The 24,590-nt window shown below is 49.6% G+C and overlaps 1 protein-coding gene across 8 annotated transcripts in view; it reads right to left on the bottom strand.

Moving 5' to 3' along the window:
* Positions 1-31: 31 nt before the first annotated feature.
* Positions 32-24,590, bottom strand: part of SIRAL2 (SIR2 antiphage like 2) — a 27,897-nt gene continuing 3,338 nt past the window's right edge. For 3 of the 8 annotated variants that reach the window (XM_024737468.1, XM_024737462.1, XM_024737467.1), the window contains exons 2-9: positions 16,079-16,205; positions 15,052-15,307; positions 11,702-11,923; positions 9,851-9,979; positions 8,426-8,711; positions 6,818-6,850; positions 4,901-4,984; positions 32-1,359 (exon numbers count right to left, since the gene is read on the bottom strand). In XM_024737468.1, the coding sequence (XP_024593236.1) occupies positions 1,340-1,359; positions 4,901-4,984; positions 6,818-6,850; positions 8,426-8,711; positions 9,851-9,979; positions 11,702-11,923; positions 15,052-15,307; positions 16,079-16,125 (1,077 nt within the window). In that variant the 5' untranslated portion in view covers positions 16,126-16,205 and the 3' untranslated portion in view covers positions 32-1,339. Of the gene's footprint in view, positions 1,360-4,900; positions 4,985-6,817; positions 6,851-8,425; positions 8,712-9,850; positions 9,980-11,701; positions 11,924-15,051; positions 15,308-16,078; positions 16,206-17,931; positions 18,072-18,502; positions 18,693-24,590 lie in introns of those variants that run through there. The other 5 variants (XM_024737466.1, XM_024737463.1, XM_024737465.1 and 2 more) reach the window with 5 other exon arrangements.

Genomic DNA, 24,590 nt, shown 5'->3' on the forward strand with positions numbered 1-24,590 from the left:
AATGTGTCTTTTTTTAAAAAAGCCAACTTAGTTTGCTTTTCAAAAAGTTTAATAAACACATTCAAGTAATCAGTTTCACAACTGAGTGGCAACTCAAGGTAAAAATTCTCATTAAATACATGATACCATACCTTGTCATAACTAAAGAAAAGTTGAGCAAACGGAATTGAAGATAAAATTTTATTTCTAACCAGAATAACATAAAAGATTTGTTTTCCATGCTTCAAAAAGAAAAAAAACAAAAAAGGTCTTAAGCAACTCTCTGGCTTGTCTCTCATTCCCTACACATCCCAACTTCATGCTTCACTTGCCCTAAGCCCGTGGGGAGCTACAAGACAGGCAGCCTTGACACAGAAACCAAGCAGGGACAGCGCCGGGGCCACAGAGCAACTCCCTGGGCACAAGCACGCAGCTCAGCACGCCATCTGCCCTGCGCGAACCGACGACGTCTGAAGTGTTACAGACCCTTGGCAAGTTCTGCCTACTTCACTCTGTGCAGATCCTTTAATGTGGGCTGTGAGGAGAGGATTTTGAGAAGAACAGAAAGGCTGGACCTTACCCCACAGGAGAAAGGCTTGGAAAGCTTGGAATTTCAAAGTTTAGAACTTGGTTTCTTGTGCTCCACTGACAATTTCTCAGTTCTCCATCGCATGACACGCTTGGACACTGACCTGTGCTTCTGAAAAGGCCCTCTGGCTCCTGGAGACTTCACTTCTTAGTTAGTTAGACCTGCCATTCTTTAGAGACCAAGTACTAACAAAAAAATTACACAACTCCAAAGAAGCCTACAGGTCAAGTCATTCTTAAAACATACCGCTCTCACTGGCGGACTCAGTGCCTCCAGTTTCCATTCCTTCTTTAACAATGTAACGAACACACTTCTCATTTTTTTTCTACACTAATGGCTGTTTACACAAAAATTATAAAATCTAAGTATCTAGTGTCTTATTTTCTCTTTGGCAACTACTGTTGCTTGGACAGTCTTCACTTTCCCCCTTTTATTAGAGAAAAACACCACCTGACAGAGGGCATATCAAATGGGAGTCGGGAATACCAGGTATGTTCCTGCCCATTGATTTGGTCCCTGAGGTAGCTGTGCATCAGTCCTCACAAAGGACACCTGCCGTGTATGCGTCACCTCCCAAGCAGTTCAACACAACGCCTAACTCCCTCACCCAGCCTCTGAGGGCCACACACCCGCATGGCTCTTTGGGGGTATTTGACGGTTCAGATCAAGAGGTCCTGTGTGGAGTTCTCTAACATTCCTCATCATTTGGGATGGCACTGTGGTTGCAGAAGGCTGGTTTTCAAGTTGCAGGTTTTATTGGTCTTAAAGATTTCAAGACCCTCCGGCATCATCTGTTTAAACAAAAAGAAAGGAATACCAAAACATTAAAGTTGATCTTAAAAAAGTATCTGCAATGGGATTTTTATTTCAAAAACTGATTATGGTTTTTCTTGTGTGCTAAAGACTTTGAAAATACCTCCATAATGGAAATAGTGGCCACTGTCTAAAAATGGCTTTCTGAGTTATAAATACCACCACGGGACAAAGTAAATGATAACATTAGATTTGCAAAGCTCTACGGAAGTCTCGACCCGAGGATGTGAGTGCTTCTCCCCTTCTCAGCGGACTGGAAGAGGGAGCAGCTGCCGACAGTGAGGGGCAATTTCAGCACACACAGGGCGGGAGCCTGTTGACTTGCAGAGAAGAGTGAAGGTTCAGGGTATGTGCACAACGGGACTGCCTGCAGGTGGGAGCCTGCCGTGCTGCTCTGAGCCCTCCGGCCTGCAGGTATGGCCAGCAGCACTGAGAAGATGAACCTTGGTCTCACCCACATGCAGAGCAGGACAAAGCTTTCTGTAAGAAGGACCAGAGGGCGCTCTCTACACAGACAGACCTGCTTGGAGAGGAGGCTGCCGGTGTGGGTGCTGGCATCCAGGGGATCCCCGAGGAGCCCACGGACTGGCTTGCCCACTGCTCTGGAGCCACGTCCACCAGGCAGTCCGCCCTGCTGCCCTATACACGCACCCCCAATCCAGAGGGCGGCCTGGGGCAGAAAAGCTGTGCACGTGCAGCAGCAGCCGTGGCAAATCCACGCGGCAGACTGCGGGACAGCCACCAGGGCCCACCTTCTTAAATGCCGGCAGGCAACTGAGGAGCCCCAGACATGGGGGAAGCACGCAGCAGGAAGGAGACTAGAGGAGGAGAGTCTCTTGTCCTGGAGGGAACAACTCAAAGAACACTAGTTTTATTTTTTTTATTTAGTTACAGATGTCCCTAACTACTGGATTCGCAATCCAAATATTTGCTAAAAGTCTGCAAAGAATTTTATCCAAAATACTATCAAAATGGAATTCTTCCTCTAAAGATACGTGCACTGAAGTTGTGCAAAGTGTAAGGGGGGTGGGCGCAGTGTCAGCCGCGGCTGGAACTCAGCCGGCCCCTCAACAGGCTCACCAACACACACACACCGCCACCGCCGCCCGCCAGCAGGAGCCACCACCTCACCCGTCTCCTCCCGCCGGGCCCAACTCACTCTGCAGGCAGCCAGAGAGGACTGCCACGTTTGCTTATTTGTTTAACGTTTATTATGAATTTTTATATCCATAACAACAGTCCACGCTCCTTGTGGTGTGGAAGGAAAATGCAGTATCACGGTACCGCTCAAACATGCGCGCTGAGGACCTAGTTTAAATGTTACGTAAGTAACCGGCAGTATGTTAAATGCTTCCTAGCTCTCCGAAATTCTGGGTGGATTATTATATTGGTGTTTACGAGTGTTTCACTGAGGTTTTCTTATCTAATAAAAAATAAACTCTGTTATCCGAAAATCCTCTATTCTAATGTTTTCAGGAATAGAGTAGTCAGATAACCAGGGAAGTCTCTGGTATCTCTAGAGATCTGAAAAGATACCATAGTCCTAAAACAACAGATGCTATGAGAAAAACTAAATCAGAAAACAAGAGCTCTCAGAAATGAACAATGACACCCAAAATAAAAATTTAACACCCAAAATTAAAAAGAAAAGGGTGGAACATACTTTGAGAATCCTCCAGAAAGTTTTTGAAGAAAACTAAGACATTAGAGAAAACACAGTAGAAATCGGTCCAGGAGGTCCCAACTAGTATGACTGAAGGAAGAGGGAACAGAGGAGCCCGATTATTCCAGAACTGGAGGGAAGAAAACACTGAGCAAGGTATAGAAAAACCTTGCTCACCTATACACATCCTCATGAAGTTTCTAAATAGCAAGGAAAAAAGAAGATCCTAAAAGCTTCCAGAAAAGAAAGAACAGGTCACCTACAAATCACAGAGACCTGCGTTGCAGCAAACCCTCTTCAGCAGGAAACCTGGCCGCTTAAGACAGCGGAGTTCCAAGGGGGAATCACGAATGAAGAATCCCACGCTCCAACCAACAGTGATGAGCCGGTCCTCGGGGGGGCCGGGGGCTGTGGGGGCCACCGGAGGAGGTTCTGGCAGCAGTGGGTGCGGTGGGCAGAAGGCAGACCTGGGCGGTGATCCAGGACAGCAAGGGAGGGGGCTCCAGGGTGACACGTCTGCAGGTGGTCAGGGGATGACTCGGAAAATGAGGGGCAGTATGACAGAGAATACGTACATTTAAAAACGTTGTGAAATGTGATTTTTTGGGGAACAATAAGGAGAAAAGAATCTAGAAACTCCCCCCCCAAAATAAAAGCAACACAAACACCACCAATACGCAACAACCAAAAGTGGGAGCGTGATTAATGGAACGTTAGGGAAAGAAACACACTGGACCTTGATACTAAGAACACGTCCTGCAGCTGGCACAGCAGTCATGGCACTGGACCCACGAACACAACACACAGCTGGCTAGCCAGGAAAAATACTTCCTGTGTTTTTAAGCAACTATTGTTTTCCAACTTTTAGAACCGACCTATAGACAAACTGGAGGGCTTCTTTCCCCTCAGTCCGTGACCACGATGATCCACACTGACGATGTAAAAACTGGTGGGCTTTGGGAAGTGAGATGAGGAAGGGGAGGCGAGAAGGGTAGGTAGGGGCCGTTACAGCCGCATCTTCATATCGAGAGGTCAGAAAACATAAGTGCACTATTTGAAGAATGAGAAGGTACAGACTAGGGAAACCTGGAAGAAAGAGAGGGAGGGGATGCTAGATCCCCTTTCCTAGGGGTGACAGAGATCGTCTATTTAAACAGTTCAACTAAATATTTAAATAGTTTAAATAAATCTCATTCAGTGATAGAGGTAACAAAAAGCACATGATTAAAAGTGGTTTTCTCTGGAAACTAAGGTGACATAAATCAGGATAGTGGTCACCCTCGGGTGGTGAGGGAGTGACTAAAAAGTGATGGGGCTTGGGGCGGGCAGGGGCAGGCTCCTGACACCGTTTTCGTTTCTGGAACTGGAGGTAACCGGTGAGTTTTCGCAATTGTGTGTTCACTGTGGAAACTCACTGGGCTGCTTACAATTTGTGTACTTGGCGAGTTTTCTTCAATAACGTGCTAACTTAAATAAACAGAAATTGTTAAAGTAGGAACCTCTGGGCAGTTGGAATGATCTATGTATCATTCCTTCCACTGAGAGGCTGGGGTATTAAAGCAAAGCACTATGACTGAAAACACCTCCAAATAAGACCAATCTGCAAAAAAGAAAAGACATCACAGGGCTGCCCTGGGGGCGCGGTGGTTAGGGATCCGCCCGCCAGCGCAGGGGACGCGGGTTCGAGCCCTGGTCCGGGAAGATCCCACACGCCGCGGAGCAACTGAGCCTGTGAGCCACGACTACTGAGCCTGCGCTCTAGAGCCTGCACCCGTGCACAGCAACAAAGACCCAACGCAGCCATAAATAAATAAATAAATAATTTTTTTAAAAAAAGAAAAGATAAGACGTTATACCAGTATCTGATTGTCTGAGTTTCTTTGAAACTTCAATTCCATTTTCTTCTAACTTCCTCTTTGCACAGTCCTGGCATGCATTACCTGAAAGATGAAAACTTTTATTAAAAAACTTATCTAAGAACGGCTATCATCAAAAAGAACATAAACAACAAATGTTGGCAAGGATGTGGAGAAAAGGGAACCCTTGTACACTGTTGGTGGGAATGTAAACTGGTGCAGCCACTGTGGAAAACAGTATGGAGGTTTCTCAAAAAAACTAAAAATAGAACTACCATATGATCCAGCAATCCCACTCCTGGGTATATATCCGAAAAAAACAAAAACTCTAATTGGAAAAGATACATGCACCCCGGTGTCCACAGCAGCATGAGCTCAACTGCCAAGATATGGAAGAAAGTGCAAGTGTCCATCAGCAGATGAATGGATAAGGAAGTTGTGGAATACATCTTGGAATACAATGGAATACTACTACACAGCCATAAAAAAAGAACAAAATGTTGCCATTTGCAGCAACATGGATGGACTTGAAGGACATTATGCTAAGTGAAATAACAAAGACTGCATGAATCTAAAAATATAAAAAATATAATAAACTAGTAACAAAAAAGCAGACTCACAGATATAGAGGACAAACCAGTGGTTACCAGTGGGGAGAGGGCAGGGGGGAGGAGCAATATAGGAGTAGAGGATTAAGAGGTAAAAACTATGAGGTGTAAAATAAGCTACGGGGAAAATAGCCAGTACTTTATAATAACTACAAATGCAGTAGAACCTTTAAAAATTGTGAGTCACTATATGGTACACCTGTAACATATAACATTGTACAGCGACTAGACGTCAATCTAAAAAACTGTTTTAATTTAAAAAACACCTATCTGATTTTACTGAAGCACTGACCAACTAATCCCTACCATACGCTACAGACGTCTATCAAGTTAATGCTTTTTTCAAAAGAAATGGATGACCCTGGGAGTCAGAGAACGCAGCTAAAACAAATGCGTCCTTTCCCACGGAGATAAGGGAGAAACGGAAAGCTGAGCGCGCCTGTTCCACAATTCCTTCACTGACGCCCGTGCAGCACTACAAGTTTCTATCCGTGGCTCTGCTGAGAGGGGCAGGGAAACCGGGGCTGCAGGGCCTCCGGCTCCGCTGACCAGAGCCCCTTCTAACCCAAGTGACTGACCAGCGTGGGGAAGCCTGGCACTAAGTTCACCCCAGGGTGGACGCCGGGAGCCTCTGAGCGCAGTCCTACCTGGTCAACTCGTGAATGGGCAGAGTCGAGCCCTGCAAGACGAGTATGGACATTTCAACCACGTAGTAGATAGAAAATTTTACACCAACGCTTAGAACCTTTGCAATTAAAATCTCTGAAGGGGGTGGGTCAAATTAGGCACTACCGCGTGTCAAACAGAGAGCTAGCGGGAACCTGCGGTACAGCACAGGGAGCTCAGCTCCGTGCTCTGCGACGACCTAGGTCGGGGGGCGGGGGGGAGGGAGGGCCACAAGGGAGGGGGTATGTGTATACATGGAGCTGATTCACTTCATTATACAGCAGAAACTAACACAACACCGTAAAGGAATTATATCCGATTAAAAAAAAAAAAATTAACTACATCTTAGACCCAACGGTATGACACAAATAGACTCCTGTTCTAATTCCCCCGGACTCTTGGTTCCAGGACAGGAAATTATCCCTGGCGCCAGTGGATGGCCCACGTTTGACAGAGCCGCTTCCCAGTTCAAGGGACCGTCACGCAGGTGTTGCCATCTATCATCTCTGGCGGGGCTGTCTGGACGCAGCACGGGCTAAGCATTCAATGTGAGAAACACATCTATGATTTTATAAGTAAGAGCAGGAAAACACTGGAACATGCAGGCAAAAGACAGGCTGGCAAAAGCCAAGATGTGCTTTACCGAACAACGTGGTGCTGTCCACTCGATCGGCATCTGGGGAAGAAAGGAGAACAGTCAGCAGAGGCCACTCCACAGCGCTTCCTCCTCTCCACCCCCAGGGCCGACGTGAGGGCTGAGCCCCGACGTGTGAAGCCGGCCCGGGCACGGGGAGCTGCCACCACGGCTGCGGTTGCTGCTGACCCACCAGCCCCTCCCAGCAGGAGAAGCGCCTCAAGAACACGCGTACAGACGTCCCTAAGGACACGGTCACACGTTACAAGTCCAAACGGCCTTCAGCCCCCAGCAGCCTGTCAAGTCCACTCAGCTGCCAGGGTCTGGAAAAGGGGGCCTGGGTGGGGACAGGAGGCCCCGCCAGCGGCGGCAGGCGCGGGAGCCCCGGGCGAGGCCCCGTGGGTCAGGAGCGGCGGCGCCAGCGCGCAGGCCCGCGCAGGGACACCCTGAAGGCATGTTCCACTCTGCTGTCGGTCCAGGACCCCAGCCCCAGCTTCAAACTACCTGGGCACTAACTCTCTGAGCCGGTCTCATCAGCTCTAAAAGCATCTACTTAGTAGCAGTGGATACGGCGACCATCTACTTAGTAGCAGTGGATACGGCGACCAAAAGGGAAATAAGGTCAAGGATGTAAAATTCACAGCAGTGTGTAACACAGCAAGTGTCGGCTCCCTGCTCTTTCCCTTAGTAAAAAAAAGTAGACTGCCACCCTAATGACACTTTTATTAATGTGAATGCAACTTAAGTCAGTCCATCTTGCTAATTATTAGCAATTCGGAAAAGCACTAGTGGGAAGAAGCTAGACTGCTGGACTATCTGTGCGTTTGGTTCCCGTGACCTTCACGTTATCTCTAGTCTTCAAGTTCACGGCCGGTCACATGCAGGCGGCTTTGTGGTTAACCCAATTCCACTGCGTGGGTGACTACGTCTGGGTTTCCTATTACCGTGGCATGACAGCCAATACAGACCTCTTGAAGTCTGCCGTCATCCATGTTTTATGACACCAAACTCAAAGCCGTGAACTGCCCTTACGGCAGGATGACCAGTCTAAGAAGTGCTCGCTTCTCTTGGTCATTCCTGGCAGATGATCAATCCCCCAAAGGGCCAAGGAGAATTACTTAAAAGGTGTGTTGCACTCAGCAGAACAGGGAAAAGATGTTATTTAAAAGAGAAAAGTCTTCATGAAATCATTTTGTGCTGCTGTGTTTTAAAATGTAGTGACAGGATAAAGGCACGAGGCGTCTGCATTTTTCAGGCTGTCAAGTACCACAGCTGATGAAGCCGGCTGGGCAGTTTTCTTTCTCGGTTAAGGTAATCTGAAGCATGGCATGTCATCTGTGACGAACAGATGCGTACAACTACATGCACAGCTTTGACGGTAACATTCTATTTACACGCTATTACTATCATACCAATAACCCTAACCTTCTCTTTTTAAAGCACAGAGACATTAAGAGAAGCAATAACTAGAAGACTGGTAAATCTAACGGTATGTAGAATTACCTCTCAATTTTATTTTATGGTATGTGATTTCTATCTACAAAAAAGGGGGGGAAAAAAAAAAGGAAGAATCCTATCAGATTTGTATACTGAAAAGTGAAAAAAAAAATCCCATACCTGGACTTCGCTGTTTGCAGATCTGAGTGGCAAGGTCTTGCACGTACCCCGGAAAACAGTCAAAGCAGTCCCCGTAGGACACGACTTTGATCCCGCGCAGAAGCATGTCTGCCTGCTGCTTAAAGAAATGGTCTTCACTCTCCTTGAGCACAACCATGTAGTGCTCCAAATCCGCCTTGTCCGGCACCGAATAAAGGAAGAGGGCCTGGAATATCTGATCACGGAGGGTCTCTCCGCAGCCCACAAACAGAAAGGATTTGGTGCGGTACAAGTTCTGAAGAACTTCCTGTGAAAGAACCAACGAGGAGACCGAGATGCTCATCTGAAAGTGAGTGAGACCCCACGATGTAAATCTAGATATTTGTGATCTTAAATCGTTGCTCCCTAACCGGCCTTTCCCAAGAGCCACAGAGGAGCAAAGTCAGAAAAGCAGCAAAAGGGAGCCCCTTCCTCTCCGAGCCAGGGCAAGCGGCCCAGGCCCCAAATCCACATCCCCAAATCCGCGCAGATGCGCTACTGCCCACCCCTCCCCACCCACCATCTTGTCAGCGTGGTCACTCGATTCAAATCTTCTACATTTACGCACAAGTTTAAACGACTAAAACATAAAATAAGGGCATGAAATTTTCTTTCAGCTCCGAGCTGTGCATCTGTAAGGCCCTGGAATTGACCTCTGTCCCAGTGAATCACAGGCGGGAACTCTGCGGAGAGGGGCCTGGCCTCGGAAGAATAGGGTTTGGGGAGCACGGGCAGGAGAGCTGAGGAGGGGACCAGTGACAAGGGCCCAAGGGAGTGGGCGTAGAGGGAAACAAAGATTGTTAGCGGGGTCGCCAGTTCCGACACCCAGACACCTCAGGGAGAGGTGCAGCAGCGGCAAGGTGAGGGCGTCACCCGTGCCCGGGGCGGAGGAGGGAGCGAGGCCTGGCGCTGCACTCAACGGCGCGTCCGTGAACACCTGTGGTCTCTCAAGCGCCATAATGAATGGCAGGCAGTTTCTCCACACCTCACTTGTCCAGGACATCAGACAAGCCTCACAGAGAACGGAACTTTAAAACTAGGGTTTGAAAGCTAAAAGAGATTGCTAAATAGAGAAGGGGGGAAGGAGATGCCTGAATGAACAGAGAAAAAAGATGAGTAGAGAGGAGTGGCCAGAGAAGAGCGCTGCAGGCCGTGCAGGGGCCTGTGAGTCACGCTGAGGCAACGTAACTGGAACCCTGAGTAAGAGGATCACGGAAAGTCCACCGAGCGTCTATTCAAGGTGCCAGGCCCCGTGCCGGGCCCTGGAGACAGAGCTGAGAGCAGCGGCGTGACCCGAGGGGCAGGAGGCCTGGAGGCCAGGAACCTGCTCAGACCGCCGCCACTGCTGGCTAGCGGCTGCCACGCAGCCCCAGGGGTACGACCAGTGCCTAGTCAGGATGCGCATACCATGACTTCCGGGTCTTGGGTAACGTCTTTGTATCCCGATAGGTCCAACACCATCCCGCAGGGATCTGTGTATAAGCCGTGAATGTGAAGAACTCCGTATTTGATGTGTCCTCTAGCCCACTGAAGGACCTAGCAAAGCATAAGCCAGACAGAGGAAGAACACTGGTGTTTAAAACAGGTGTAAGAGGAAAACACCCACAGTGACTCATGGCCTCTCAAACCTACCTGGGAAACAGGAAGAGATGCTTCAGTTTATATCCTTAAACCTAAGAGAAACTCAGGTGTTAAATGCTAGCTATTCCTGTCCTGCCACATCGAAAAGAACTTCTTCAGAGACCGACTCTGTTATGTAGAAAATACCTTTAACATCTCAGATTATAGCACTGATGAGTTCAGGGAGACGACGAAGGCTTTCACTTCTAAGCCACATGTTTTCTTTTAATTACTGCTAGGTATACAATGTTTGTACACCCAGAAAAAATATACATATACAGAAAAAATAATTTATCAAATAGAAGATGCACATCACGTATATTCCTTTTATCTCCACGCCACGGGCTCTCACATCAGCGGGCCGGACTGACAACCCCAGACAAATGGACTAACCCCCGGCCCTGCCCGCCACGAGCAGGCGGAGGAGCCAGCACTTCTGTTCCCTGCCACACGCAGCTTACTCCAGAGGCCCTCGGTACAGGGAGCAGCCCCGCAGACGGCGCCACGCTGCTCCAACACGGGAGCAAGGTGTCCCGCCACGTGTCACGGCGGCCACTCGAGGCGTCGCCCGGGGCCCCGTCACAATTCCTCGGCCAAGCGCCGGGACACAGGCTGCCTAAGGGCGGCTCCCACACTTCCCCGGGTCCCGAGTAAGACAGCATCGCAAAGGGCCTCGATGACCCTGCGTGTGGAGCGGGGCTGGGACCCCCTGCCCGCCAGCAGTGAAGCAGGAACAGGCAGCGGCCGTAGCCGGCAGGGATCGTACAAATCCACAGGCACACACGGCGCACAAGAAACACAAGGGATGCAATGAGACTGTGGCCAACCTTAGCAATAAAAGAAATAAAAGCGTAAAATGTGCACCTTTCCAACAGGAGAACGGTGTTTCGTTAGGTTTTTTAGTAACGCCTCGTGCCGGCAAGACATGGGAGACGGAGAACCCCTCACACAGCTGCAGGAGTGTAGACTGGAAATCTTTCTGGAGAACACGTGGGTGATTTACATCGTTTGTCTTTAAAATGGTCATACCCTTCGACCCTAACAAGTTCTCCAGGAACTTATCAACAGTGTAGGAATTTTCACTGTAGCATTATTTATAGTTGTGAAAATATGCTCACAATGATAACTGTAATCTAGTCTCACAATGAAATGACGTTTAAAACCATGCTTTTAAAGACAGTCTGATGACAGGAAAAGGCTCACGGTAAATGCTAAGGGGAAAATGTCAGCACAAAAGCTTGGCGTGCGCTGCAGCCCGGTGTGTTCATTAATAAATAAACAAGCCAATTAACCGAAATTCACAGCGATAGGACTGCAGGTGATCTCGCTTTCCTGAACTACAGCTTTTACCACCCACATCTCCTACAATGACAGAGCCCTTGCGGGTGTGCAGGACACAAGCAGACCGGAAGCCGGGGCAGGCAGACAAGGGGTCCTGAGGAGCTGGCGGCAGCGCCCTGTCCCAGGCCCTTCGTGTCTCGTTCCAGCGGGGAGAGGAGCCTCCGCGAGCAGACAGCACCCTTCCTACGCCGGGCCCTCTGCCGGGAGGTGACAGCCCGTGCCACACCACAGCAGCAGTGCAAGCATGCCTGCGCCTCCGCCCCTGCTCCCGCCCCCGCCCCGGCGGCCGGCCCGCACCTTGGTCTTGTCCTTCAGATCCAGAGACTCCATGGGCTTGTTGTGCTGTTGCCCGAAGAGCTCCAGCAGGTTGTCATAGTTGGTGGTCAGCACCATGGTGCCCCTCTCCATCAGGCTGAGGATGGACTGCAGCACCAGCGGGCTCTGGATGTGCTGCTCCAGGTTGTCGAACACCTCCAGCAGGCAGTCCTGGAAGAAGCTGGGCTTGGAATCGCCCGTGCGCTATGGAGAGGTGGACCCGGAGTTACAAAACCGCCGGCTCTCAGCCACCACCGAGCACCTAGGCAAGCGACAGTACTCTAGGCACCAGAGATGCAGTCGTTTTTTAAAAAAGAGAAAACGGCTGACCTTGTAGAGTTTACTGAAACCCTGGGGGAGGGAGGCAGGTAACGTGCAAACACGTCAGCAGTGATACACGCTGCGGGGAAGCCCAGCAGAGAAGGGGGCTCGCTGCCGCGCGGCAGAGCACGGACGGGCCAGCAGTCCCGGGACGGCCTCCGAGCAGAGCGCCGGAGGGAGGGAGGCAGCTCTGGAGAGGGTGGTCCAAGTGGGAGAGGAGCCAGCGCCAGGCACCGAGGTCAGAGCACAGGTGGGGCTGAGGGCGGGAGAGGAGTGAGGGCACGTGCCACAGGTGAGGCCAGACAGCTGACCTGGAACCAGATCACGTGGGGCCCTGAAGCCCACAGTGAAGACCGGGGCTCCCTCCCCCTCCGCGGGAGCCACAGAGGCACTGGTCTCCCCCGCCTTGCTGCTCTGGGGAACTGGATGGAAGACAGCGTGTCATGCTGCTGAGAGACCGAGCAGGGTCAGGAGTGGGACTGGGTCCCCGGATGTAGCACCAGAGGTGACTGGTGGCCTTGACCAGAGCGGCTTCAGGGGAGCCCGGCCGGGCTGGGTTCCAAGGGCAGGTGAGCGAATACAACAGCCCCTGAAGAGCTGTGCTGTGAAGGGGTTCAGAGAGATGGGGTGTGGCGCCAGGATGATGCTTCACGCACTCCCAGCATGAGCGCCCCTCAGCCAGCCTTGCCGCAGGGCCAGCAGGACGGCGGTAGAGCCCGACCCGTGCGTTCACGTGAAACGCCTCTGCCGGCCCCTGCCCGCCCCCGGCACCACCGCCATCGGCCTCAGGAGCGTCCACCAGAGCCCCCCCACGTCCTCCCAGGTGGTCGCTCATCCCAGGGCTCGGTGCTCCCTCTTCCGAGACTCTCCTGTCCCTCCCCGCTCTGGAGACCCCGCACTGTTCCCGGGCTGCACCCTCGCATCTTCACGCGCTTCTGTGAGCCTTCGCCTCCTTCTGCCCTGAAGACCAGCTCCCCACATCCCTGGCACCGCACACTCCGGACCAGGGAGGATGCGAGGGTGGCACCCACTCGCTGCCGAGTCTCTCCAGCCGCGCTTCTGTCACAGCTCACGCTGGGTTCACATCCACGCAGCTGATCCTTCCTATATCACAGCCTCTAAATTCCTCCATCCCCCTCCTCCAGCGATCCTGTCCCATCTCCGCCATCCACACCCCAAACCTTATCATGACCAGCAGCAGGACCCTTTCCAGAAGCCCTGGCCGGCCTCTCCCTCCACCTGCCCAACTCTTAGCACCATGGCTCCCAGGGGACTTCACCCCACCGGGACCCACGGCGCTGACCCACTGTCTCTCCCTCCCCCGCCAGCCTAACTTCTCCCACCACGCAGCCTAGACTCCATAATGTAACACTACAGTTACTCCTGAAATTCGCTTTCAACTTCCCCGCCCTTCCCTGCCTTTGCTGGAATCCTTGGGCAAAACCCCGACCCTGAGAAAACCAACTCTCCACTTACCCTGCACCTGTTCCCAACCCGCTGAACACGAGGAAAACACAACCATTCTGGCTGCCTCACTTGAACTCTTTCTTTTTAATGGAAGTTCTCAAAAATACACAAAAGTAAAGAGGAGAATCAGATAAAGCTCCAAATATTCACCTCCTTGACTAAACAAGCATCCACCTGGCTGGCCTCTATTTGAACGAATGGCCTCATCCGAGGGGTCCTTCTCTGGTCCATTGACTCTGCCCCTCCCTCTCCTGACAGGGCTCAGCAACTTCCTTTAGAAAGGGCCCGGGAGCAAACTATTTTAGGCTTTGCGGGTCACAGTCTCTGCTGCCAATACTCGACTCTGCCCTGAAGCATGAAAGCAGCCGCCCTAGACACTGTGCAAAGGAACGCAGAGCTTCATTTACAAAGCAAGCAGCACCAAAACCCTGCCCCATGGTGCTAGTTCCCCATTAACACAACACCCGTACCTGGCATCGTCACCCAGACTCTGGTAAAGCCACGGATGGCCACATGTACAACTCCGGCCAATGCCATGCAAACAGAGCGGCTTGCACGTCAGCCCCCGTAAGGGAGGACGCACGGCCCCTCTGTCCCCTTCCCACTAGCTGGCAGGCACACATCATTTACGGCAGGAGTCGGGGCAGCTAACCTTGAGCATGAGGTGCGGGCTGCACGGTGAAGACGGCGGAGCCATAAACGGGGGCCCAGGTTCCCCACACCGTCAAGCCCCTGTGCTCCGCTGGGGCTGCCTACCCAGATGTTTATGTGAGAAATGTAAACACGATCACAGTCAAGCCACGTACTTTTGGGTTTCTTTCTCCAGCAGCCGAAGTTCTGCGTACTAGTTCTCAGGCTTTCTTCTCGGTTAACCCTCAACATCTCCCCACCCCAACTCTCAGATGACGGCTATACTTCTTCAACAAACCTAAGGGGAAGAAAGCTGCCTCGGGCCTCGGCCACACATCTAGCTCCCTGTGTGCGTCCTGTCCGATGACGACCTGGCTGTGACCTGTGTGAGCTCAGCCCTTTCCGCACCCGCCCCACTGGCTCCAGGGCATCACTCGGTGAGTGTCCCCTATATCACCAACCGCTCTTCCTCTGCTAGATCCTTTCCACCTGCAGACAAAGAAGCTCCGTCTTCTCCCATCTTACAGTGTCTGGGAAGCCCCGGTCGTGTGAAGGGACGCAGCTGGCCTGCCTGGACCAAACGCAGACCTGTCTGCTCTGTCCCTTCGCTAAACGAGGGTGAGATCACCAGGCTGGTCCCCAGAGCAGCACGGCGACCTCCCTGAGACAAGCCCCCTATCCAGGCTCTGTTTAACAAGGACTGTTTTAGGAGCCCACACTGTGCTCGGCACCCCCTCTGTTTAAAGGGACGATATTCTGATGAACTGAAAGATTTCTGGCTTGTCAGCCCACCTCAGTGAGAAACAGACACGACGCAGGCTTGGAGAAGTCTAAACGCTAGACTCACTCACCAACCTGGCCCACAGCCGAGTTGTCCCCAGTGAGACCTGACGCACTTGTGTGAAAAGACTTACAGGGGACATCTTCCGGATCAGGTCATGGGCGACAACCAGCAGGTCCCCGTCCTTGGTCACCTTCCTGCGGAACTCGGCCACGTCCCCGGGGTGCAGCACCTCAAGCTGCTCCGCGGCCTCGATGATGGCCTCGATGCAGCTCCTCCACGAGCACAGGGCGGGGATCCCTGGGGCCGCGGCGGCACTGACTCCCGTCCCCATGACCAGGAGCAGCTCCTGGGGCTGTTTCCGGATGAGGCTTTTTAAAAACTTTCTACTTAAAAACAAGGGAGGGAAAGAATGAAAGCCAACGTGGAAGTACTGCAACCGCGAAGAAAACAACGCAGTCTGGGAACATCCATGAGGTGTCAGGTCAAACACAGCCCGTGCTGGACACAAACACACACGCAGCGTCCCCCCAGTTATACTAACTGCAAGACGGAGCCTGTGTCTTTTTCTTTTTGTGTATCAATCTCACATGTTCTATCCTCATTCCTAAGGGACTTGGGACAGTACTGTCTTCTTCATCTCGAGCCCCCTAGTGTTGAGCACTCGCTTAAGTGCACAAGAAAGCAATGTAAATTCCTTTGAAACTGCAAAGGGCTTGTAAATGCAAACTGTGGGATGAAGTGATCCCCGATCACAGGACAGGAAAGAAAACTCCTGGCGAAATGCTGGTCCTCTGCAACCCACCCCCGGCAAGCACCTCCTTCTCCTGCATCACTTCACAGAAGTGTAACCCGCCCACTCCCAGTCAGAGGTTTCTTTCCTGTGAAACGTGGCACCCCCAGCCTTAGACGTGACCCTCTGGCCACCTGCTGCTCGGTATGGAGGCCAGGCGACAGTCGCCTCCTTGGGCAGAAAGAGAGCTGCCTCTGCGAACGTTCCTTACTTTGGAGCAAAGAGTAGTTACCTGGCCCCGGAGACGCCCTCCCCAGCTGGTGTTCTCACTTCGCTCACCCTCCCAGGTACCAGATAACATATAAGGAGACTTGTGATGGAAGCTATACATCCATCACTGTTTGAGGGTGCAGTTGACTTCATTTACCTTGATTTTTGTTCACTTCTGTTTGTTGTCTTTTCCACGGAATCCATCTGTAAATCCTAGAGAGATTCAGAAGCAATCGCTCAGAAGCAACTTCCACTTCCCAGATGAAAGTTCTCTTAACAGTACCCTGGAAGAGAGATGAGGCGGGATTAAAATCAAAGGTCTTGGAGCTTTCTTTAAATTAGAATAACTGAAAAGCATCGTTTACAAGAACATACATCCAAAATGGTTCCTAAGCCCCCATTCCTAATTCTGTGACTTAACAGGCCAGGCAGTCTCAGACCCTGATTCTGCAAAGCCCGACACTGGAGGGAAAATGAAGGGAAACTAGTGTGAGGGAGCGCAGGTGGTGCAGCGGTTCAGCGCTGGGTGTTTTCACTGCCCCTTCATGACTCTGCTCCAGAACCGCTTCCAGGTGACACGAACACAAACGACTTATCACGGAAGGAAGACAACGCAACGGTACGACAAAGTAAGCCACACACGGGTTTCCAGGACTGTCTGAGCTCTCGAGGGCACCAAGCAGTGCACTGAGAGGGACCAGGACACGCCCAGCAAGTCTTCTGAGGAGACGCCAGGCCCCCCTTGGCCGTGCTGAAATCCAGTCCAAAGGAATAACCGAAGTAAAAGGTCAATTCTTAGCTTACATAAAACGTGACTCTCGAATCAGCCAGGTCTCTATTGCCAGACTATCTCCGTGTTCTATCATTTTTCCAGAATCATATCCCCCCCCCAGTTCTCTACCTAACATTTACTGCAAAGAAGGAAATATACAGAAAAAAAAAAAGAGTAAAAAGTCCATAATCCTACTACCTACAAGCAATGACTGTTAGCATTTCTAGAGTTCCCTCTAGACTTTTTCCTTTAAAATTTTTACATCATTTGAGACCATAGGTCATATCCTACTTTTTTCATGCATTTTAATAAAAGTATTTCTCTTATGTTATTCAAAACTATTCCTAAATATAAGTGTAATAGCAACACACATGAAATTCTATCTTACTGATACGCTGTCCTTTACTTTACCTACCTCCCCAATGTAGGGCATTACTATAACCCTGACAACCATCTCTGTGCACAAAGTTTTCGTCTATTTTGAAATTATTTATTTAGGAGAGATTTCTGACAAGCAGAATTGCTCAGTTAAAGAATATGAACTCTGTAAAGTATCTCAGCACGTTACCGCCAAACACCTTTCCAGAAAAGTGGTCAGCCGAATACGTAAGTGTCTGCTTTGCATAGCCTAACCAGCACTCATTGAAAACCACCTTTTCACATGTATAATCTTTCTTTCCCCCCTAAATTAGAATTAGGTCACCAAAAATAATTTCCCAGGGGAAGGAAACAAGGCTTAATCACTCTATGAGCATCTTTAGACTTTAAAGCTAAACAGGATGGTAAGAATATCCCCTGGAAATGTACAAAGAACTCTGTGTAGGTACCTGTGCACATTTCCCCCGCTCACCCCCGCTCATGGGAAAGGGTTCAGAGCGCCCTTCAAACTCCCAAAGGTGTCTGTGACCTTCCCCCAAATGTTAAGAGACCAGTCTGCAGGCGAGGAAAGTGCGGCTCCCTGATGCCCGTCACCTGCCCAAGGCTGGTGGTGCTCGGCCCTAACTCCTTCCCACTGTGGAGTTACTATCTGAGTCATCAAAGGTCAGACGGTTCCATTTCTGTTTTTATCTACTAGATATTTCCTAAGGAAAGGAATAAATATTGAGCTTTTCCACTATATTATATAATCCCGAGAATAGCCAACCTTGGGCCCCGGCCAGGAGATTTCAATGACTGACCTAACTATTCATCGATCCTCAGTTTTAACAGCTATGAAATAGGAAATCCTGCTAACTGACCGAGTTTTGAAAGCTTGAGAACCTCTCATAGGAAAGATGCTCTGGATTCAACCTCTGGAGTCACAGAGCTCAGGAGGCCGCAGACTTCCTTTCTCAACCTTCCACCGCATGACGGAACTCAGAGTCCTTCCTGTTCAAGCCTGTGTGAAAGGTTAATACAAGATGCTTACCGGCTGACTAATCCAATTGCCCCCCAATCCTGCCCCCCCCAAATAATCTACATCACTTGAAAATAGTTACTCCTTCCCACCTGGAAAGGAGTCTTTTACATCATCCTGCTCTACAAGACATTTTAGAATATTTTTTAAAGTCACTGGTCAACCAATGGCTTAAGAAATCACATGCCCCAAACTGTCACCATTGTGAAGAACTTTAAAAACCTCTCTCTAGTTCTTTCAATTATTGCTCAGCCGCTTTCGATGCTCCATATATGTACGAAGATAGATACAAATGGAAAACCTAAACACTGCATTTACACATCTGCAAAAAAGTACGAACAAATTAAACTTTTGTGGGCTGGACTTAACTCCAGAATTAAGTGATTTCAAAGTTTTCCAAAAGAACAAGTTACCACTGCAAGCACTGAGCATGTACACAACAGGCGGCAGCTTGCACTCCTGGCTGATGGCTTGCCGGCTTGAGCGTTCAACACTCACTCCCCTCCTGAGCGTGACGAAAGCCTGGCGCTGGCTCTGCAGCACTTCCAACAACCGCACACGCTCCAAACCCAACAGGCAGGTGAGCCTCTAAGCTTTAATACCGATGGGTGTCTGTAAGGATCAAAGTAGCCAACACAGGAAGTACCCAATTACATGAAATCTCAACACAATGACTAGGTAATGACGAACTGCACAGCTGCCCATATTTAGACATTTACAGTTCATTGTAACACTGCTGTTGAAAGACATTACCTCATTTCCTGTTCTTTCAGCAACGTAATTATCCGAGCCAAATCTCACAATGACCTAGAAAGTACCCCAACTCTCTCCTTGTTTTTAAACCAAGGGCCAAGCAGGAGATCTCCCTCCAAAGCACTCAGTGCCCGATCCTAGAAGTTCCTGTAGGTGGGCAAGCCTCTGGGGTTCTGCTCACATCCCCAACACCATTCCTCCAACCCAGTCAGGTTCCAGACAACAGAAACAAAAGCCTTCAGAGACCTTTTAGACACGGCACCTTTTGGCTTCCTTGGTGACCGTGTCGTCACCACACTTTGCAGGCCCAAAGCCAAGTCACCATGGTAACCCATTTTTTTTTCCAGGACCTATCAGCATTTTCTGAAAGCAAAATCAGGCCCCAACACAGATTTGTATCAGCAGCTCCTGTCCTTTTTATTTAAAGCCATGAATAAAAGTCTGAATAGGATATTTTCTGCTTAAAATCGGAGATCATGAGTATTTTATGAACTTCAGAGTAGCCAGAGACTGCCTTACTTATCCTTTGAATCCCTAGTGTCCAGCACTAAATAAATGTTCACCAAACTGAGTCTAATGCAAAACAGAATAAACTACAAACACCAAACTTGTTACTTACAGCTAGCAAAACGAAGTCCCGCTCCCCAGCCCCCTAACTCCACTGCACCAGACTGTCAGTGGCCTCCGTGACCCGCTCCATCATGCCTCCTGGTCCCCCGGCCCTTGTGCAGTCAGTCCCACTCTCACTGACTCTGGGCTGGGTCATGTGACTTCTTTGGCCAATGGGATGTCGGCAAACAAGCGAGCGAGCGTTTGACAAGCACGTTGACACTGGAGCCCGTCCTCTTGGAACTCAGCCTCCTAAAGCCCAGTCTAGCCTCCTGGATGGCCACCGACGGAGAGCACACCAGCTGACAACCCAGCACCATCCACTCGACAGGCATGCGAGGCTACGAGGAACCGTTCAACGCCAGGCGAGCGGCCAGATGACCACAACTGCGTGAGCGACCCCAGCGAGGCCAGCCTGAGTCCTGCCGAACCAGGCCCAGGTGCTGATCTACAGAACTGGCCGTTCTTTGAAGCGCTCATCACCATTCTACACAGCCAGAAAGAGCAGAGGGATGGGATAAAAGACAAAAGTATCAAGACCAAAAAAAAAAAAAAAAGCACAGATCAATGAGTGAAAAGGGTCCATAAAGTTTTGAGGGGGGAGGGAGAAAATATTTGTCAATAATAGTATTTTAGGGACTTCCCTGGTGGTCCAGTGGGTGAGACTCCGCGCTCCCAATGCAGGGGACCCGGGTTCGATCCCTGGTTGGGGAACTAGATCCCACGTGCATCCCGCAACTAAGAGTTCGCATGCCACAACAAAGATCCCACATGCCACAACTAAGACCCAGTGCAGCCAAATAAATAAATAAATATTTTTTAAAAAGAACAGTATTTTATTACAAGTAGCATAATAAAAAACTTAAAACGAATCACTTTCTATTATAAATTACACCTTCACTTAAGTACAAACCCTGAATTAGAAGTTTCCAGTCTGTGGGATCCTCAAAGATATTCTTAAGAAAACTTAACTTCTTCCTATAAATAATCACATGGGCTTTGAGTGGTATATAAGAGCATGGAGATGAGAGCTCCCAAGTTGTACAGCCCCTGATGACAATGAAGGAAGAGGGGCCTACAGTAGACATACGCTCAAAACATATTCCTCTTACACAGGGACATCGCAAATATTCATGAAAATTTCCAAATGCTCGCTTTTAACTCACTTGTACCCAATCCACAGTGATGGAATAAGATGCTCCCAGAATTTGTGGAAAACGTCAGGTCACTGTGACTACAAATGACTTGATTAATGTAAAGGCCTGGCAACACAGCTAGCTCTGGCATTACACTCTGCTACTGTTACAAAAATAACCCACACTAAGAAATGATTTATAAATCTGCTACTCACAGGAGACAGGAGACCTGAAATATTAATACTAGTATTAAATGGAAGCCCTGTAGCCAGTGTGGTTCCTAAGGACTGCAATGTCCTTAAATGAGGCCAAACCAATTGCCCTGTGACTACACCCAGGCAGGTCTGGAGGCCTCCGGCCACGAAGCAAGCTCTTCCCAGCTCCATCCAGTATCGCAGGAGTGCCTGGGGCTACAGCTCACTGACACTGACACACCTGGTCCTTAACATCCTCCTCCTCCTCACCCTTTTCTCTAACTTGAGTCCCTCCAACTGCCTTTTTCATGGCAATCTGGTTCCCGGTGTTAACTTGGGAGGGGGGCCACAGAAGCAGAAATCATTCGGCAACAAGAGGAAGTTTTCAAGTACATTTGACAGACTTCTAACCACTAACGAATCATCTGGGATCTAGTTGGTAGAGGTATTTCTGGCGAGTTTGGTTAGCCTAAGTAGGTTCATCTGAGCTGAAAACAAGGTGCAAATGGACCTTGAATAATTAAGCTTCCAGAACTGCAAAGGAGAGGCTTGCCCTGAAACCACAACACCTGGGGCTCTGGTGGAGAAAATACAGAATCTGGAGACAGGAGACACCACCATATCCCCCAGCCCCGAGATCGCTCTGAACCTCAGTTTCCATATCTGTCAAATGGGAATGCCATCATCCACATCACTGATTATTGTAAAGATTTTGAGTGAGTCAAATATCTGAAAGGCACTTAACCTTAAGATGTTTATCTATTACTATAAACAACCTCAGCAGCCAGCTGCTCTCCCTCAGCAACAGGAAGCTTTCAGTTCAACACTACTTCTCCACAATGACATATTCATTTAACCTGGATTCTGGTAAAACTTAACCCAGTCATTACTAGTAAGAGATCTTCAGGATGAATTGTTTTCTTCAAGTTACAGGAAACACAAAACCCTAATTTGAAAACATGCTACTTAACGAATCACTTTTTATTCAGTCAAAATAAACTGCAGGGGGGAAAAAATCCTTATTTTGTAATGATCAAAATGTGCTCATTTGCTTCTTGAAACCAGCGCCTCCAAACAGAGTTGCTTGGGGACATAAGCTCAAACCGAGAAAACAACAAAACCCGCCACTAATAAAAAATTTAAAGGCCACAGTTTGGTTCAAAAAGCAACATTAATTGCTGATGCTTTCTACGCCCCTGTTAGATTCAAGGGCAAACACAAAGCACCTTATGTGCGTTCTCACGTAAAGCTCTCAGCACCCTGTGACGCGGCTCTTCTTACCTCTCACCTGGCCAACGCTGACATGAAACCCTTTTAAGAGGCCAGCCACCGTGCTAAATGGAGTCTTGCACGTTTTCTCCAATCATCAGTGCAGCTCGGGAGGGCAAGCAAACATACCTGACATTTTACCAGGAACACTGCCAACGTCTGAAGTGGTTACTGCTTAACAGTCTGTCCATCAGATGTGACATGCTTGCACAACTCAAATAGACACGTTACCTAACAATAAGCCAATAATGGCTTATTAAAATGTATCAATGAAGCACCAGCATTTATCCATCCCAAGAGGAATAAGAGATGTTCTAGAAAGTAAACCTCCAGTGAAATCTAAAATTACAGAATTTTAGAGCAGGAGGGATCTTAAAGGTTCCACAATGTCAAATACCCTAAATAACAGATGTGAAAATTGAGACTGAGAGGCAGTGACTTGATCAAGGTCCCCTAGGGAGTCCGGGGACAAGCTATAAACTCATTCCTGGCTTACATCCCATAATCTTGCCACTATCCTGGGCACCAGCTGGTCCACTGTGACCCCAAAACTTCATGTAAGGTACTCATTTGTACCTCTTTTTACGACCATATCTTTATAAATACCAAGCCACACAGTTTGGCTGATCTGCAGGTTCACCTGCTTCCTTGCTCCATTCATTTTCCAGAAATGCTAAGAGAAACAGCCAGCATTAGGAAGATACTAGAGGCAGCAAGAAGCCTCGGGCGAAACAACGAGCTCAGAAGAGCTTTCTGTTTGCTCCGGGCTGGCAGCTTACCACACAGCTGTCCGGTTAACTTTAGCAAGCAAATATAAGATAAGGAACAGATAAGGAGGGCTCAGCTGGGAAACAAAGCCACCACTGGAGAGGACTTCATTCTCCTGGGAAAGAGACCTTGAGGCTCCTTGAGGGAGGAAGTAGGATCCAGCAGAAAGAGTCCAGGCTTAGAAGTTAAACAACCGAGTATCAGCTGTACTACTTAATATGGGGTTGAGTTACTCTGTCTCTGGGAGCTGTGTTTCCTTCATCTGTAAAAAAGGAATAATATCTTACATCTCAGGGTTGCTGCAAACACTAAAAGGGGTAACACTTAAAACAGCAGAGCCCACAACAGTGCGATCCCCACTATACCATGTGCACGCGATGGGTATCCTTCCTGGATTTAATCAATTGAAATTAAATAAAATTTAAAACTCAGTTCCTCGGTCACACTAGTCACGTTTTAAATGCTTGACAGCCACACGTGCCGAGTGAACTGGACAGCACAGATCCAGGGCGTTTTCATCATCACAGAAAGTTCTACTGTACAGCGTCATCGTACCTGGCGAGTCTCCCTGCCCCTCACCCAAGTCCAGACCTCAACAAACAAAAGTCCTGTGGATTTATTCTCAATCGATCTCTAATCCATACCCTCCGCCATGCCTTGCAGTCCTCACAACTTGTCTGGACTGACAGCCACCCTGCTTCCGGTTTCCCCTCTGGTCCCACACTGTCTCCAAAGTGACGTTTCTGACACAACACATCTGAACTCGTCTCTCCTTCAAGGGTTTTCCAGTTCCTTCAGGACCCCCAAGCCCAGCTTCCAAACACTCCATGATCTGGTTCCACTTCTGAGCCCCAGCCTCTCCTCTCCCTGCCCACTGTGCCACATGTGCACCTCCGGGGTGGATGCTGGGCTCACTCTGACACACAGTCACCCTGATGAAGCCCTAGGTGACCTATGGGCAAAAGACCAAAACCTCCCCTAAAAGGGCTAACAAGTTCCCAGCATCAGTCCCCAGGCAGAAAACGGTGGGCTGAGACAAGAAAGAGCTGGAAAGGTCTTTGGGGTCTAGACTTTAAGAAGCTTAGCCGTGCTTGAGGTCCTCGCTGGCACCACCTGGTCCAGGTCACCTCCACCTCTCCTGTGGTCTTGCTTCCTCCAAACGATTCTCCCACACCAGACCCAGCAATTGTTCAAAATCACAAAATCCCTCTTCACTCCCCTCCTCAAACCCCTCGATGGCCCCCCACTCCCTTCAAATACCAATCCTCCACCAGGCTTCAGGAGCTCCTCTTGCTTTGGTCCTGACTACCCTGGCCCAGCCAGTTCTTGCCACTCCACGCCTGAAACCCCGCCCTCTGCCAAGCTTCCCAGTTTCCCCCATTCTGGTCTCCTCTGTCCGGAACACCTCCTTCACTCCTCTCCACTGACAACGCCCCCCTTTCTTCAGCTTGGAGCTGGACCATCACTCACGCAGGGGGATGGGAGAAGCAGTAATTCAAGAAAGGGCCAAGGGCATGGTGGGCCTCAGGGAACAAAGCTGGATTCTTCCCACTTAGGATTCCCTCTAATAGCCCCTGAGGACCTTGCTCATTAAGGAGGTATTACATCTCCAGCCACGCCCCCAGGATGAATCTATGCTCCAGCCCACTTCTTGGTTTCCAAAATCTCATGTGCTTTGTGGCATGCCTCTCTACCTTTTCACATACTGTCCCTTTGCCTGAAGTGACCCTGGCAAACTTTTTTTTTTTTTTTTCGGTAGGGGGGCCCCCCCC

Source organism: Neophocaena asiaeorientalis, unplaced genomic scaffold (assembly GCF_003031525.2).
Source record: "Neophocaena asiaeorientalis asiaeorientalis breed wild unplaced genomic scaffold, Neophocaena_asiaeorientalis_V1.1 scaffold242, whole genome shotgun sequence".
Lineage (NCBI taxonomy): Eukaryota > Metazoa > Chordata > Mammalia > Artiodactyla > Phocoenidae > Neophocaena > Neophocaena asiaeorientalis.